The following is an 18,911-nucleotide window of genomic DNA, read 5'->3' as shown; positions in this document are numbered from 1 at the left end:
GGAAAATGAAGGACAAATATAATCAACTACAAAACCTAAAAGACAAAACTTGCTTTGGAAAGATATTCCAGTTTCTCAGTCTTGGTAGGAAGATGATCTTAGGTCTACATCCTTCTTATTGTACATTCAATCTTGTTCCCACTTGACCTCATGTGAAAATATTAGTGAGAAAAAATCGCCATTAATCAACAAAGATTTCCTAAGTATCTAAGAGTACTAGCAAAAACTTAGCCTCTAGCCTCAAGCTATATAACTTGGCACATATATATATGGATGTATACTGATACACTAATACTCATCAGTGTTGTGGTCAATAGGAGGTTCAAGTGGTTGTAGTTTGGGCTTCAAAGAAGTGATGAGACAAAATGGACCCAGAAGGATGTAGTTTTAGATAAAGAAGAAAGAGTAATGGGGAGAGATATGATTCCCAGACAGGGGCACCTCTATGAGAAGACAGGGAAGTTGGAAAGTCACCTACCAAACCAATTTATGGTCATGTACAGTGATCAATATGGCATGATTAAAAAGATTTATGTTTTCATTTTTATTCAAACTATTAGTATTCAGAACATGAATGTCTTGGGAGTACTTTAGGGAGGATGCATATTTGTATAACTCACAAATCTGTGCCTATGCCCACTGGACTATGAAGTTAATTGAGGCACTACTAAGTAAGTGACCTGGCACAGATATATTATATAAAAAGTTATATGATGTATTACCCATCTGATGATCTTTCATAGAATCACAGACAGCTGGGACACTGGAGGTCATCTAGTCCAACCCCCTCACTTTACAGAGGAAGAAACTGAGGTCCAGAGAGGTTATGTGACTTGCCCAAGGTCACACAGGTAGTAGTAGTAGTAGTAGTAAGTAGCAGTCGGGCAGGATTCAAACTCAGGTCCTCTGACTCCAAATCCAGTGTTCCTTATACTACACCACCTTCCTGATTCTCCACCTCTGTTCCAGGAACAAGAACAGGTAATTATGTCTTCATTCAGAGACCACAACCTTCTTACTGGTTGTTTCTAACATCCATTATATCGCCTCAAACTTTTTAGGGTGATTCACTGAACCCCACCCATTCCTTGACCATGTTAAAGAGTTTTTAAGTAAGCTTTTCATCACCCTCTTATGTCCCTTACATATTTTATCTTGACTATTCTTAGCCCAACTCTCATTACTGCAGAAAGAGGTTCTAGCAATCATACCTATAGATTCTTTCAGAACCCCTTTAGGCATTACTTAACTTCCTTAATCCTCAGTTTCCTCACTGGTAAAATGGGGATATTAAATACCTAAAGCACTTACCTCACAGGGTCAAATGAGAGAATATATGAAATGTCAGTTATTATTATCCTGGAGTGTAATTTTTCTGGAACTGAAGACTTGCACTCATGTAAAGGGGCTAGATGCTCTCTTACAATGCCTTTATCTAACTAAGGCTTCAACTCGCTTTTAGTCATTTCCAGCTTTAAAATCATTCTTTGCTGGAAAAGGAGCAAAGAAAAGACTTATTTCAAAGAAGGATGACAGGAATGGTTACTGAAATGAATACTACAAAGGAAAATACCTGGTTTAAAACTTTAGCTCAGTCATTAGATATGACTTTAGGCAAATCTTTTTTCTTCTCAAGGCCTCAATTTCCCCACTTTATATATATAAGTGACAGGGTTGGATAAGCTGGTTACACTAGATGGGCAAGTCACTTAACCTCTTTAGTCTCATTTTCCTTAACTAGTAAATGGGGATAATAATAGCATCTGATTCCTGGGGTTGTTGTGAGGATAAGATATATTATAAAGCATTCAGCACAGTGCTTGGCACATGGTAGGTGCTTCTTCTTTCCAAGAAATTCCTTACAAGCTATGAAATTCTAAGATTCTGGTTATGGACTTAATTGACATTAGCAATCCTTGGATGAAATTAAGGCGGTGGTTCATGATGTATAATCCTGAAATACTAAAGTAAAGTTGGGAGTATGATGACCTCAGGTATGATCTGGACTTGTCCCAATGGAAGTGTCACTGCATATTATTTGACGACTGACTTTTGAACATAAACTATGATGCTCAAGAGGATATGGGATCCACATGGCAAGGATGTTATCCTTCAACAGGGCCTTATAAGGTGTGTTTTTATACCTAACTCCAGCCTTTATTTGCTGCACAACCAAGGGAAAGTCATTCTAGTTCTCGGAGCTTCACTTTCCTGAGCAGCCTAAATTACTTACTTCTGTTTGTACAACTCTAATCAGGCAGAAGAGATGCTGCTGTGTTTTAGCAATGACACCAAACTGTCGACATCGCTCCAAAAAGATATCTAAAGAAGGATCAATTCTTCTTTGCAGTTTACTCCAAAAAAGCGTCAGCTCCCTAAGAAAAGATAGAAAAGATAGTTGGTAGACCATTTAAAACCAGTGAGATATGTTTTACTTATACTAATCTTTGAACAAAAATCACCAAATGGGAAGGAAAATCTGCACCATTACATTCACTAAGACCTCATTAGGTAAGTAAATTCTCCATCAGCTTGTCTCAATTATTATCCTTTTTTCCTCCCTTCTGAATGTGAAGGAAACTCCACTCCCCTGCTCCCTCTCCACACCTCTTCCCCACCCCACCCCCCAATCATTTAGGCCTGTGTTGCTTTTGCAACAAACTAGGTTTTCCAAAGGGAAGGAACTATATTCCAAATTCACTTCCTTTAGAATTCTAATCACAAGCATATATTTGACAAATATTCTGAGTGTACTCTGGGCTGCTTGATTTCCAAGTTAAGGTCCTTCTAATTCTATGAATCTGTAGAGCTGCCGAATTAATTCTCATAGAATTAAGGTGAAATCTATGACCTAACTCAGTGAGAAGTATTCAGTCTTAAAGTTGATTTACACATTAAGTTTTTGGAGGTAATTCATTAAAAGGGCAATGAACTGTTTTCAAAATCTTGTTTCTTATTGTGATCATTTCATTTCCCTTTCCTGGCTCCCTGGAAAGGAGTTTAAAAACTTACCTCAGAGAAACTGTTTATTGAAAATACAGTGCATGGTACATGGTAGATGCTGAACATTTGTTGAATGACTCAGCAACTCAATATAAGAAATTAAGAATAGTTGACATGTTATACTTATATTCTATTTTCCTTGTCCCACCCTTACTATTCATTTCCCACATTTTTCAATCTTAACTATTAAATTTATCACTATTTCCATTGAATTACTGCTTCCTCTCCTAGGAAAGTGAACATGACCCTTTTCTCCTCTTCCAGCAGGCTAACATGACATAATTAGGAATAAAAACGTGACTATGAACTGAAATACTCTATTGCTTCATGAGGAAGCAATAAGTATAATTAACATGACTGTCTCAGAAGGAATGTGGATATCATATACTTACAGAACAATGGTCAGTCTTATGAATAACTTCAAATTCAATGAAAAAAGAAAAAAACCTAGCTCATATAGAATTTTAAAAAATTTATTAAGGTTTATCTGTGCCAAACATTTTATCAAGTTGTATAACTACAAAGAGAAATGTGAGATAGTCCTTACTTTCAAAGATCACACACTGCAGATATATGCAAATTGTAAAGGAGGTGTTCTGTCTTTGCATTTTCTTATAAATACCTCATACATTTGGATGCTTTAAGGCTTAAGTGAACATAAAGGACCAAGGAAACAAGGAAATCCTAGAATCAGAAGTACTCTGGATGGCTGGTGAATTCATCTAGTTTAAGCCTCTTGCCAAATGGATGTAATCTCCATCTATATTTGATGCTAACAAGTTATGTAGGGTATGAAACATACATAAGATTGTTTACAAAGACTTGTAGGACCCAGTGCATAGGTTGTCTCAATCCCTTCTACATTTTTTTTTAAGTGAGGCAATTGAGGTTAAGTGACTTGCCCAGGGTCACACAGCTAGTAAGTGTTAAGTGTCTGAGGCCGGATTTGAACTCAGGTCCTCCTGAATCCAGGGCTGGTGCTTTATCCACTGCGCCACCTAGCTGCCCCCTACATTAGTTTTTAATCCTTCCTTATGATAATCTTTTGAGAAAACAGCTAATCTGCTTATTTAACAGAGAAATAAAGTAGAAAGCTCATAATACAGCAGAGTCAAATGAATTTATAGGAAGAAAAATAACAAAGGCCCCTGATGAGTAGAGATAAGGGGATGTTTTACAAAGTCAGATACGGACAGAGAAAAATATGGAGGGTAATAAGGGGTGGGGAGAGAAAGGAATAAGAGAGAAGCAGGAAGAAAGATCTAGTTATCTCTGCCATGAGAAGAGGTCTACTTGTGACAAAGTATCTTTTATAGTTCTGGAGGTTTATAAGCTAGTTGGAGCCTTTGAACTGTAGGGTACACTTAAACCAAGTACAAAGAGCTGCACAGGGCTCCTGTCTGAATCTATTTAATCCAGAGGAAGGACTGCCATACAAGTGGAGATAAGGACACTTTAGGTCCCTATCATTCAAGAGCCCCAAACCTCAAGGGTTATATGGAAGTGGGACAAAGGAGAGGATCCATGCCTGTAGATGTAACTTACCCAAGAGCCATTCCTACTCAATGGGCCAATGACAACTTGCAAACTGGAGTGGATGGAGGGGTTTGGGAGGGAGAAGAGAGGAGGTGGAGGTTGGGGGAGTTCTATCTTAATCTGCTTGGAAAATGATCACAATCCCCTATATCTGAGAATGTCCTTATTCTGGAGACTGAGAAAGATGGCTAGGCACTATCATCTCTAACAACAAAGTGATCATTCAGCTATTACAACAACAACTTGAGTGATAGGAAACACATAGAGCAGTTCATCTAATTTTCAGAAAAGTCTGTGGGGACTATTACATTAAAATCAAAATTTGTTTTCCTGTACTTTTAGCCCATTGATTCTAGTTCCCTTCTCTAGAACCAAATTGATTTTAATTCCTTTTTTCACATAGCAGCCCTTCTAATATGTGAAGAGCAGGAATGATGTTCTCTACCTCTTCTGCCCTCTCTCCCCAACCCAGATAACATTCTCCAAGCCCCTATCATCCTAAGCCCCATATCAAGCAGTCTGCATATGGCATGGGTTGGAGTCCTTTAATCATCTTAGTTTCTCTTCTTGGGACCCAAAACGATTTAAAAAAATCTCTTCTAAAATACAAAAAATCAATATCAAATAAGTCTTACATTAAGGTAGACGACAGCAAGATGATTTTCTCCTGTTATAATATGTTAAATTTCAGTTTTAAACAATAAGATCAATTATCTCACTGATGTCAGCACTCCCACTAGAGGTAAAGATTCTATCTCATCCATGTCTTTGCATCACGCACCATTCTTGCCTGTGCCATTCTACAAACTCCTCTTTGATGGTCTATCCATACACTGGAGGCCTTCCTTTAGTTCTTTTTTTGTTTGTTTGTTTTTGGGCCTTTAGTTCTTTTAATACTGTGTAAATATCATGAAACACTTGGGTTGTCCATCTGCTATTACTCAAAACATTACTTGACCACCTCCTTTTCCAATATTCTATGTCCTGAATGATGACCTTTACAAAAAGGACAGGGGCAATGTGATGTAGATCATGAATTATAGCCAAGTATTACCACATAAAGAATTAAAGTGTCCAAAAGAAAAGAAAAAAAAAAAAGAAGGGGGGGGGGCTGCGCTTTTATGTAATCAACAACGGAGAAAAATGAAAGCAACAAAGACTCCCAAAAGCAATCTAGCCCAATCAATCGTTAATTCTGGGTCCAGCTCATTATTGAGCAGCTAGGTAGTGGACACACTGACAGGCTTGGAGTGAGGAAGAGTCATCTTGTTGAGTTCAAATGTGACCTCAGACATTTACTAGCTAGGTGCCCCTGGGGTTAGTCACTTAACCTGATTTGCTTCGTTTTCCTCATCTGTAAAATGAGCCAGATGGCAAATCATTCTAGTATCTTTGCAAAGAAAACCCAAAATGGAGTCACAAAGAATCAGATATGATTTAAAACAAGGGGACAACAAGTTATGAAGTAATTAAACTAACTTGTATTAATAATTTGTTAGAATTTAACTTCTGTGCTCCTGTGACCCTTGTTTTGTAAGACTTCCCTTTTCCATGAGTCAAAGCTCCCCCTTTTTAGGTGAGTTAATTCCTCATTTGGACTCATGGAAAAATCACACTTTCCACAGATGTTAATGTTGTGAACAGCATATTTATCAATAAGCTTTTGTAATGCCTAGATAATCAGAGAAAGAGTGTTTATTACTTGAGATTGTAGAATTTTCCAGTTCCTCACTCCAAGAAATTGGTTCCCTGTTTCTAATCCATTTCCAACCATGATTTCCTTATTCTTGTCCTTGTTCAAGATGCCCCAGGGTGCGTTTGTTAGTCCACTTTGTGGCAAAACGATACAGCTTGCAGTTATCACTCTCTGTACAGAACAACCAGGAATCAGTAGCAGCCATATTACTTGAGATTTTGTCATTTTCTTCAGTTCCTCTTGGTTGACTAAATAAGAAAACTCTGCAAACTCTCCACAGGGTCCTTGGTTACTGAGGAGCCTTGGAACCCACTTACTGGCAATTGCTGGCATTGTAAATAAATGGAAATGTATTCAGAACTTTGTTGCCTTAGGTTCTCTATCACAGATATTAATTGTGATACAGAACATCTTCATTAAAACTATTGAAAAGCTTTGGCAAGCATATGTCTAGGCGGCATATTAGTATCTGGTGGACCATCAACTATAGTTAACTTTATGATTATGACCATCAAAGAACTGGAAAACATCTTGTCAGAGAAGAACCTTTAATGCTATGCTTTTTTTTGGCCCTCTGAGGAATAGGTCTAGGGTGCAGATTGACAAGTACAAACTAACACCTACTCTAGAATTTAAGAATTGTAACAATTGGAATGATGCCACCTGCTGGAGACTTACTGTAGAAAAGCTCTACCATGAGGAGAAGGCCTCTGAGGGCAAGGCCATGCGGTTTTTCTCTGGCGTCAGGAAGTGATGTTTGCTCATGGGTACTATCTATCAAGGCTACCAGTCAATCAACTTGATGAGCCTCCCATTTATGGGAGAGAGACATGAAGTAGGAAGCAGACGCTGGTGGAGAGGTTTGTTCTCTTTTGGTTCCTGACCTTGCCATGCTGGGTCGGATGATAGGGTCTCTTAGAAATAGTTAGATTTTTACCTTTCTATCTGATCCTAATGTTCTGTAATAAATACTTAAACACTTAAATACTCTTGCTAAAAAAAAGCTTATAATTTATTGGTGACCACTCATTAGATTTTAGATAACATAGCTAGAATTTTAGCCCCATACAGAATCTCTATAGAGTTGTCTGGGAGTACTTTCTAGGTGCTAGATCAAAGTTTTCTTGCCTCTAAGGTCAGTGCTTAATCCACTATAGCACATGGTTTTTCACTCTAAAACCATGAACCAAGTCAAAAGCTTTTTGGAATTAAAAAACAAAACAAAACAAAACAAAACACACACACACACACACACACACATATACACACGCGCACGCAGTGAAATTGTGTAATCTGTCTTTTAGTTACCTTGTATGACTGGGAAAATGTGGTCGGCTGAAGAAAACATTCTAGGAGGGGCAGCTAGGTGGCACAGTGGATAAAACACCGGCCCTGGATTCAGGAGAACCCGAGTTCAAATCCGGCCTCAGACACTTGACACTTACTAGCTGTGTGACCCTGGTCAAATCGCTTAACCCCCATTGCAGCTCAAAAAAAAAAAAAAAAAAAAAAGAAAAAGAAAAAACAAAGAAAATCTTCTAGGAAAGACCACCTATTTTCTGCTCATATTTCCACTGAGAATGCCCTTGCTTCATGCACAGACCATTCTCAAAGACAAATGCATGAAAATGGAGGTATGAGGGTCAGGATGTGGTGTTGCTTTTTATTGCCTCAAGGTACCAGACTTCTGTTAATAGTTTAATATTACACTGTCTTTCTTGGCTGCCACATCATGTCACTGACTCAGACTTAGCTTTGTGGAATGCACAGGTCTTGCAAATGACCTGCTTGCTCTCTAAGGGCAACTAGGTGGTGCTAGGTCTGTAGTCAGGAAGGCCTGAGTTTAAAGCTGGCCTCAGAAGACACTTATTAGCTACATGGCCCTGGCTAAGTCACATAACTGTATACGCCTCAGTTTCTTCAACTATAAAATGAGCTAGAGTAGGAAATGGCAAGCCACTTCAGTATCTTTGCCAAGAAAACCTCCAAAGGGGTCACAAAGAGTAACATGACTGAACAAGAGCTATTCACATCTCCAAGCTGTATAGTTGTACAATTGATTTTAAAAGTTTTAAAACATTTCCATATTAGTCACTGTGTACAAGACTGGAATAAAACAAAGTGAGAAATAACATGATTCAGTCTGTATGTAATCAGTAACAGGTTTATTTTGTGGAGGCTGATGGTATTCATCATCAGTCCTTTGGGTTTGTCTTGGATTATCGTATTGCAGAGAATAGCTAAGTCATTCACATTTCTTCACTGAACAAGTCACTGTACAACATTCTTTTGGTTCTGTTCACTTCATTATACATTAGTTTATATATGCCTTTCCAGCCTGTCATATCTTATAGCAAAATAATATTACATTACAACACTATACCACAGATTGTTTAGTCATTCCCCAACTGATGGGCATTCTTTTGATTTACAATTCTTAGTCACCACAAAAAAAGCTGCTATAAATATTTCTGTACAAATAGGTCCTTTCCCCTTATTTTGGTCTGTCTTTGGAATACAGACCTAACAGTAGTATTTTGGGGGTTGCAGGGCAATGAGGGTTAAGTGACTAGCCCAGGGTCACACAGCTAGTAACTGTCAAGTGTCTGAGGCTGGATTTGAACTGAGGTTCTCCTGAATCCAGGGCTAGTGCTTTATTCACTGTGCCACCTAGCTGCTCCTAGCAGTAGTAATGCTAGATCAAAGGAAATGACTGTTGGGCATAGTTCCAAATTGCTCTCCAGATTGGTAGGATCAATTCTCAACTCCACCAACAGTGCACTGGTATCCCAGTTGTCACACATCCCCTCCAACATACGACATTTTCCCTTTTTTGTCATATTAGTCAATCTGAAATGTTTTAATTTGATCCACAGTGGTTTAGAGCATTTTTATATGACTATAGATGGCTTTGATGGCTTTGTCTGAAAACTGACTTCATATCATTTGACCATTTATCAACTAGGGAATGGCTCTTATTTTCATAAATTTGACTCAGTTCTCTATATATTTGAGAAATGAGGACTTCATCAAAGAATGGCTGTAAAAATTATTTCCCAGTTTTCTGCTTTCTTATAACTTTGGCTACATTGGTTTCATTTGTGCAAAAAACCTTTGCAATTTTATATAATAAACATTATCCATTTTACATTTATTTTTAGCTTCTTTGGTCCTAATTCCATGTTTTCTTAATCTGCTTATGCTATCACCCTTCATTGGTAAATCATGCACCCATTTTGACCTTCTTGGTATATGGTGTGATACGTTTGTCTATATCTAGTTTCTGCCATACTGCTTTCCAATTTTGCCAGCAGTTTTTGTCAAATAGTGAGTTTTTCTTCCAAAAGTTTGGATCTTTGGGTTTATCATGTACTAGTTTACTATGGTCATTTACAATAATATAATCTGTACCTATTCTGTTTCACAGATCCACTTTTCTATTTCTTAGCCAATACCAGATTGTCCTGATAATTACCATTTTATAATACAGTTTGAGGTATGGTATGGCTAGACCACCTTCTTTTGCATTTTTTTACCCACTGATTCCCTTGATATCCTTAACTTTTTGTTCTTCCAGATGAATTGGTTTTTCTAGCTCTACAAAATATATCTTTTTTATTGATTTGATTGGTTTGATACTCTTAAATAGATTAATTTACGTAGAATTATAATTTTTATTATATTGGCTTGGCCTATTGGTAAGCAATTAATATTTTTCCAATTGTTTAGATCTGATTTTGTGTGAAAAGTGTCTGGTCATATAATTTCTGGGTTTCTCTTGGCAGGTAGACCCCCAAGTATTTTATATTGTCTACAGTAATTTTAAATAGAATTTTTTTTCTATCTCTTGCTGCTGGACTTTGTTGGTCATATATAGAAAAGCTAAAAAAAAAAAAAAGAAATGCTGATGATTTATGTGGGTTTATTTTGTATCCTGCAACTTTGTTTAAATTGTTAATAATTTCAAGTAGTTTTTTAGTTGATTCTCTAGTATTTTCTAAGTACAACGTATCATCTAGAAAGAGTGATAGTTTTGTTTCCTCATTCCCTATTCTAATACCTTTAAGTACTTTTTTTCTCTTATTGCTATAGCTAACACTCGTAGTACAATATTAAATAAAAGGTGAAAATGGGCATCCTTGCTTTACCCTTGATTGTACTGGGAAGGCTTCTAGTTGATCCCCATTACAGATAATGGTTGCTGATGGTTTTAGAGAAATAGTACTTATATTTTCGTAATATTAAACCAGCCCTGCCTTCCTGGCATAAATCCCACTGGGTCAAAGTGTATGATCCTTGTGATATATCACTGTAATTACTGTGAGTGCTTTATTTAAAATTTTTGCATCGATGTTCATCAGGGAAATTAGTTTATAATTTTCTTTCTCTCTTTTGGTTTGTCCTGGTTTGTGTATCAGCACCACAAAAGGAATTTGGTAGGACTCTGCCTATTTTTCCAAATTGTTTATAAACATTGGAATTAAATGTGTTCTTTAAATGTTTGGTAGGGTGCAGCTAGGTGGCACAGTGGATCAAGCACTGGCCCTGGATTCAAGAGGACCTGAGTTCAAATCCAGCCTCAGACATCTGAAACTTACTGGCTGTGTGACCCTGGACAAGTCACTTAACCCTCATCTTCCCCCCCCACCCCCAATAAATGCTTGGTAAAAGTTGCATGTGGGGGGCAGCTAGGTGGCACAGTGGATAGAGCACTGGCCCTGAAGTCAGGAGTACCTGAGTTCAAATCCGGCCTCAGACACTTAACACTTACTAGCTATGTGACCCTGGGCAAGTCACTTAACCCCAATTGCCTCACTTAAAAAAAAAAAAAGTTGCATGTAAATCTGTCCAGTTGTGGGGATTTTTTTCCCCTTAGGAAGTTCACTGATGGCTCATTCAATTTCTTTTTCTGAGACTGGGTTAAGTATTTTATTTCTTATTCTGTTATACCAGGCAGTTTATATTATTGTAGATATTCGTGCAGTTCATTTAGATTGTCGTTTGCCAGCATATAATTGGGCAAAATAGTTCTTAACAATTCTTAATTTTTTCTTTCTTAGTGGTGATTTCACCCCTTTCATTTTTGATACTAGTAATTTGGTTTTCTTTTTTCCTTTTTTAAAAGTCAAGTTAACCAATGGTTTATCTATTTTTATTGGTTTTTTAAAAAATAAAATCAGCTTCTAGCTTTATTAGTTCAATGGTTTTCTTACTTTCAATTTTATTAATCTCTCCTTTAATTTTCAGTATTTTCAATTTGGTGTCTAGTTGGAGATTTTTAATTTGTTCTTTTAGTTACATGCCCAATTCAATTATCTGTTTTTTCTCTATTTTATTGATGTAAGGAATTAGAGATATATATTTTCCCCCAAGTACTGCTTTGGAGGCATCCTACAAATTGACACGTCTCGTCATTTTCTTCACTGCAATTATCAACTGTTTTTATAATTTGTTCTTTACCCTACTAATTTCAGGATTAGATTACTTAACTTACAATTAATTTAAATCTCTTTCCATTGTCCATTACTGAATGTAAATTTTTATCGTGTTATGATCTGAAAAGAATGCATTTACTACTTTTCTGCATTTGGTTCTGAGATTTTTATGTCCTAATACATGGTCATTTTTTGGTGAAGGTGCTATATACTGCTGAGAAAGATGTATATTCCTTTCTATTTCCATTCAAGTTGATTAAAAACTCCCATAAGGGGGCAGCTAAGTGGCGTAGTAGATAAAGCACCGGCCCTGCATTCAGGAGGACCTGAGTTCAAATCTGGCTTCAGACACTTGAAATTTACTAGCTGTGGCAAGTCACTTCACCCTCATTGCCCCACAAAAAAAAAAAAAAAAGGAAAAAGAACCCCCGGCCCCCAATAAATTCAAGGCCATTTTATATATATATATATATATATATATATATATATATATATATATATATATATATATATATATATATATATCCCTATCCCTATTATATTTCATCTTAGGAGTTTCAACATTGTTCTTGTTCATCCTTCATTTTCAAAGGCCAATGACATCATTTGACTTGAGTGTGAATTGGATTTAAGTGAGCCCGAGTTGCACAATGTTATTATTAAACTATTAAGATCTTTTTCAATCTTGATTCACTCACCTAACAAATGAGCTCTCTTTCAGTTCTGTATGGAGATCAAAAGCAATTCCTAATATAGACAGTCTTAAACTTGTGACCAAGTTATGCTCAAAAGTTATCTGTAAACTGGTTACTCGGGATGCAGAACTCATTTTCCAACAGAAACAATGCAAACAAATGCTCAACTACCCAGCACAAATAGTGTGACCTAACAACCATTTATTTGTTATGCTATTTGCAAATCAGGAAATATAGAACCCATTTATGCTTCCAACTGTGCCTCTGGGAGTACAATCCCCAGACAGCTGTAACAAGTCTTTGTATTTGAGGGTTACATATATAACCAAAAGAAAAGTGATAAGAAATGATAAATGATAACATTAACCAGCAAACCAGTAAATGTGAAAATATTAGCAGAGTAAACAGTCCCAATTGTCTAAAAATGTAAAGAATGGTACTTTAATAAAGCTCATTGATAGTCACGAAATGAGGCAATCGCATGCTGTGTAAGGAAGTCAGAATTATGACCCAAATGGGCTGACTACTAAGTGGGTCCCACCTGGCTATCTAGGAGCATTAGGAAAGTCTAGAGAAGTGACATCATAAAGGTAAGAGGACTTCTCTAAAGATCCTATTGTTTATCTCCTGAGAAAAAACTTCTCCCTGGAGGACATGATTTTTGGGCAAAAGATATTTAGGCTAAACTTCTGCAGAATGCTAAAATTTTACATGGGGAATGAAGTTAAAAATCAAACCTCTTGGGGCGGCTAGGTGGCGCAGTGGATAAAGCACCAGCCCTGGAGTCAGGAGTACCTGAGTTCAAATCCGGCCTCTGACACTTAACACTTACTAGCTGTGTGACCCTGGGCAAGTCACTTAACCCCAATTGCCTCACTTAAAAAAACAAAAATCAAACCTCTTTATCTGACAGAGAAGAGAAGCAAAATGTTAAAGACTGTTATATGCACATTCTTTACCAAGGATGAAAAAATTATGCAATGTCCTGGCACCCACCATAGATGTCCTTCTCCCTATTCCACATTATGAAGCCTGGAATGATTGATAACTTGCTCCTGTAAATGCAGAAAATAAACTAAGTAGGGAGGCCTACAATTTATGAAGCAACCAATTATAAGAGAATTGTGAATAAACAGGCTTTAAAACTGACAGAATTACGGAAATTTTTGCAAGGCCAAATAACTAGATAGGAACAGACAGATGTGAAAACAAATAACAGTTTACCCATTACTATCATGGGAAAGAAAAGGTGCCAATATTTATTCATATTGCAATATGGACAACATAAAACAGAAGTGCAGAAGATAATATTTTTGGCTTGGGTGGGGCTTGGAGAGCTCTGTGTCTCTTTCTCATAGAGTTGACTTGGGAATGAATAGGGGAAGGAAAAGAATGACACAGGGTGCTTAATTTCCAAGCTGGGAACTAGATTCTTCTCAAGACTCCTTGGCACATTCTCTATCTAGCATTTTCAGGGCTCCAAGGAGTCCTGGGAATGGTTATTAGCGCTACTCTGCCCTATTTTCTTAGGAGAAGTTTTCTGGCAAGTTGCAGTCTGTACTTTTGTCCCCATTTTTCAACCTCTATATATGTATTTCCTCTTTCTCCTAAGCATTATCTCTGCTCATTTCCTTTTCAAACATATGCCTTCTCTGGCACACCAAGGTACGAGCTATTTTAATGTTTCGATGTATCTAAAATTAACTGATAAAGGAGTTTTCCCTTCCAATACTGAAATCCATCCAAACCTTCACACATCCAACTTATCTTTTGTTCATGTCATATCCATAAACCCTTTATAAAGGATCCATCCTTCCTCTAGGGCTTTTACTTTTTTGTGGGTTCAGTGGTAACCTCTGGGTTGTCCATTTGTTATCTCTTACTCTTGATACATATGACTAGCCAACCTCCCTGTGATCAGTCTTTTCCTGGGTCAATCTTCTGCCTACTTCATATTATTCAAGTCATGATTGATAATGTGCTATTGCCTACACGGATTTCACAGCCCTTAGGGTTACTAAAAATTTACACTGTTGCATTTCATAATTCACAGTTGTATGTACCACCAGAATAAAACTACTGTTAAAAAGATTGGTATTTGTTTCAGTTACTATTACTATTTTTAGTTATTTAAATCTAAGTTCTCATACAAAGTGGCTGATTGTGACAATTCATTCCCATTTCTGATGAACTTACACATTTGCTTTTGAGACAAAACTTGCCTAAAGTAATCGATGTATAGTTTAATAGAACTTGCCTACTAAATGTACATGTCTTTTTTTTCCCAAGGAAGGTCCAGTGGAGGTTTATTGGTACAGTCTGACAAAATACATCATCCTGTTAGAATGTAAGCTGCTTAAGTTTAGGGATCATCACATTCTTTGTATTTCTATCGTCATTATTTACCACAGTATGTGTTACAGAGTGTTGCCTGATAAACCAATTAAAGACTGAACATTTATTAAGTACTTATGAATGCCAGGCAGGCACTATGCTAACTATAAAATTATTTTTAAAAAGAAATAGAAGTCTTGTTTTTAACAGGACAGAAAATTTGGAAGGCTTTAAGCACCCAAGAATTGTAGGTAGGTATAGGACACAAAATCTATCACCCCAAAAGCTGATGTCATGGAATAGTAGACATTCTTTCAGTATGGAATACTCCATGGGGCTTAGGAGGCTATGATCTGTATTCAGAATTTCAGGGTTATTGGGTCAGAGATAAGAACCCTTTCAAAAGTTATAAGGTTACCACTCCAGTCCTTAACATGTCAGGAAGGTTCAAAGGATATTCATTCCTTGGAACTGTGTGCAGAATATGCTGAGAGAAAAGTACCATACAAGAGGTTCTCCCCACCAAAAGAGCCAACCACGAATGGTTTTTAGAATGACCTTCCATAAAATCAGCAAGCTGGCCACCAAATCCTATAACACAAATTCTGGAAGCAAAATAAAATTCTACTATTCCTATTTGGAAGACAATCCATGTGGCTCCAGAAACTTGAGAAGTTAAGAATGAGAGTTTGAAAAATTCTACTATCTGTTGTCTTTGATTAGCTCATGAATCTAGGAGCTACTGCTCAAAATATCTTACATGTAATCTTTTTTCAAACTAAATATCCCCCCACCCCTCCTCAGGCCAATACCTTCAAATCTCTGTCTTTTGAGAGTGGTTTTGCCAACCACAAATTATCAACACAACCAAAAGTCGTTCAGAATCAAATCTGGTGACTAAAGTTTAAGCTGAGAAATACCAATTTGAGTTTCATGCAAAATGTGAGCACAAAGTACAGTCTGGTTTGCTTATGTGGTTTGTAATTAAGCACCTCCCCAGGTGACTACTGGTGGAGGGGGGAAGAGAACAAACAGTAAGCACCTAGATAAATAGATAAAGTTCTAATTAAAAACAACAAAAATGTTAATGTTTACTAGTTATACCTTTCAGGTTTAAAAATATCAATGCATATGTTTGTTTTTTGTATTTGTGGGTTTTTTTGGTAATGGGGCAGTGGGGGTTAAGTGACTTGCCCAGGGTCACACAGCTAGTAAGTGTCAAGTGTCTGAGGCCGCATTTGAACTCAGGTACTCCTGAACCCAGGGCTGGTGCTCTATCCACTGCGCCACCTAGCTTCCCCCTCTTTCTTTTTTTAAATCGAGTTGGTTTATTTGGCACACAGGATTATTTTCCAAAACACCTATAAGCAAAAGACAATGAAATCACTGATATACGTAAAATATTTAGAAGGGTTAACAGTAGCAATATATGTTTTATATATCACATAATCCTAAAACTTTATTTCAAACAGACTGGGGATTCAATCTCAACACTCCACCCACCTTGTCTTTGTTGGAAAGCTACAAAAGGCCAATACTCAAATCCTGAAAATTATTTCCTTGCTCAGATTGGGACTCTGTTTCACAAGCTCTATTCTTCTTTGGGAGCATCAAGAAAAAATAAAATATTTAGTGTCTAATAGCATCCTTGCCCCACTTCAGTATTGTTTAAGAAGCAATTTAGGGAAACCTCTGTTAATTCTTTACTGTTGCAGGAAAGCAGAATTTGTAGAGGTGTACTTGAAGGTTATCAATTAATGGTGGGATAGATAAAAGGCAGGATAAATTTGACTAAAATGTTTTACGGAAGTGTGAGAAAATAATGGGATTTGGCAGATACTCAAAGGCTAACTGGGAGATTAATCTAAACTGATTGAATTAAGTGAAAGTGATTGACTTTGCTGATTAGCCTACTTCATGTTAATTAGATTGTAATCACACCTGGCTAGCCCTTAATAAGGTATTGTTCTGGGCAGCTAGGTGGAGCAGTGGATAGAGCACCAGCCCTGGATTCAGGAGGAACCGAGTTCAAATTTGACCTCAGATACTTGACACTAGCTGTGTGACCCTGGGCAAGTCACTTAACTCATTGCCCTCAAGAAAAAAAAAATAAGGTATTGTTCTCAGAAGCAAAGGACTTTGAACTCAACTAGAGACCGCCTTGAGTCCAATGAACCAATGGATTTGGATGATGCCTACCAATCACTAGAAGCAGTGTGTAAGGATCACCTCTGCTCCAGAACTATAAAAAGCTTCCACACTCAGTTTGAGAGCAGTTTGCAGTTGAAGCAGGCTCAAGGGGGAGGACTTGAAGAACCAGACCAGGCTGGAACTCTGGGTTAGACAGGCCTTTTCTTAACTTTCTGAACTCCATGTGTTTTCCTTTTTTACTAATACCTAGTATGCTTTAATAAATGTTTAATGCCCAAAGACTGGTGCTAAAGCTTCTAATTTAAAGTGACCACACATTTTAAACATCACAGGGCCCAGGAAAGTATAAAGGTTAATATGAAAGAAATTATAGATTTAAAAGCCTTGAAAATTTGATGATGACAAAAAACACCTCTTAATTAACTTGCAAGTCACTGGCTTTAATTATTCCGATTTGAGATTCTATGACTGAAGGATTGTGGTTGGCCTCCTTAGTTTTCTAGGTTCATTTCCTATTACTTGGCTTCACACACTTTCATTCTAGTCAAACTAGATGACAACTGTTATTACAATATATCCTATGCTTTTCCTCTTACTGTGTTTTTTTCCTTATGGGGTTCACTACTCCTGGAACACCATCTCTCCCATTCTGGGACTTTCTACTCATCCTTTAAAGTCCAACCCATACACCAGCTCCTGATAGAAATTTCTGCTAGCAACCCACTTCCATCCCATGCAGATAATGACTTTCTTCCCTGGACCCATCAATGGACACTTTTATATCATATTACATTATATTATATTGTTAAGCCTCTTTCTGATGCATTTATTATATATCATTTGTCATTTTCTATCTCTGTGCCTTATCTCCCTACTAAACTATCAATTCTAAGAGGGCAAGAACCAGGTTTTACCCTAACTTGTATATTCCTCACATCAAAGCAGAATATATTCAGTCAGCATTTAATAAATGTTGAATCTTATCTTAATACTAATTACCATCCACAAGTAATGTCACCTCCTCCTACCTAGGCACTCTGCCTAGTTGGGGAAGGGGAATGCGTGTTTATGGAGTGGCCTATTCACATCCCAGGGCACTGTGCTAAGCCTTTTACAAAGGTTAGTTCATTTGCTCCTTACTGCAACCCTGGCATGTAAGTGCTGTTATTATCTCTATTTTACAGTGGAGGAAGCTGAAGCCAACAGAGAAGTCACTTATCCATGGTCACACAGCTAGGAACTGTCTGATGCCAGTTTTGAACCTGAGTGCTACTGACCCCAGTAACACTGCAGCAGTGCCTCATTAATTTCAGACCTCTTTATGGTCTTTCCTCTGCCTAGCACGTATAGGTCTGCTCAATCAGAAAAGATTAATCATTTAATGCAACTGATCTTTCTGTCTTGTTCTATTTCCTTTTAATAGGTATCTATATTTTAGAACCCTCAGAGATCATCTGGGCAACTTTTTATTACAGGAAACCTTTTTCCAACCCCCACTTTAACCCTACTTGCCTTCCCTCTCTGTTAATTATCTCCCAGTTATCCTGCATATGGCTTGCTTTGGATCTATTTTTGCATGTTGTCTCTCCCATTAATTGGAAGCTTCTTGGGCGCAGAGGCTCTTTTGCCTACCATACAGCAGGCACTTAATAATAACCGTTGAACTCTGGTCCTATCTATCACTTCACTTATAGAGCACACTGCCTCTTTCACAATTCAATTCCCCTTCATATCTGTTGTTGCCTCCATTTCCCAGCTATTCTCTTGTTCTTCTAGAATCTAACTCTCCCATAGTTACACAGTAGTAGCTCTCCTTCACAGATTTAAGACTTTCCATCCAATCTCATGGCCAACCTCTATTATTTTTTCCTTACTTGCTCTGTGGCATATGACAATAACACTGAGAATCAGCTCTTTACTGGAACTAGCTTCTCTTTACATCCTTATTCTCTCAGCTCCGCAAGTATACCTTTACCAGTGTTTCCTTCTTCTGCTGTCCTTCACTTTTTAGCCTTTTGCCCTTCGGTATGGGCTCCATTCTAAAATTCCATCCACTATGCT

At 37.3% G+C, this 18,911-nt stretch overlaps 1 protein-coding gene across 2 annotated transcripts in view; it reads right to left on the bottom strand.

Moving 5' to 3' along the window:
* The window catches only part of RLF (RLF zinc finger), a 111,175-nt gene that overhangs the window by 6,017 nt on the left and 86,247 nt on the right, over positions 1 to 18,911 (bottom strand). For both annotated transcript variants that reach the window (XM_043997161.1, XM_043997162.1), the window contains one exon: positions 2,234 to 2,375. In XM_043997161.1, the coding sequence (XP_043853096.1) occupies positions 2,234 to 2,375 (142 nt within the window). The remainder of the gene's footprint in view (positions 1 to 2,233; positions 2,376 to 18,911) is intronic.

The sequence above is a fragment of the Dromiciops gliroides genome, chromosome 3 (genome assembly GCF_019393635.1).
Source record: "Dromiciops gliroides isolate mDroGli1 chromosome 3, mDroGli1.pri, whole genome shotgun sequence".
Taxonomy (NCBI): Eukaryota; Metazoa; Chordata; class Mammalia; order Microbiotheria; family Microbiotheriidae; genus Dromiciops; species Dromiciops gliroides.
The sequence above is the reverse complement of the archived record's forward strand: the minus strand, read 5'-3'. Positions and strand labels throughout refer to the sequence as shown.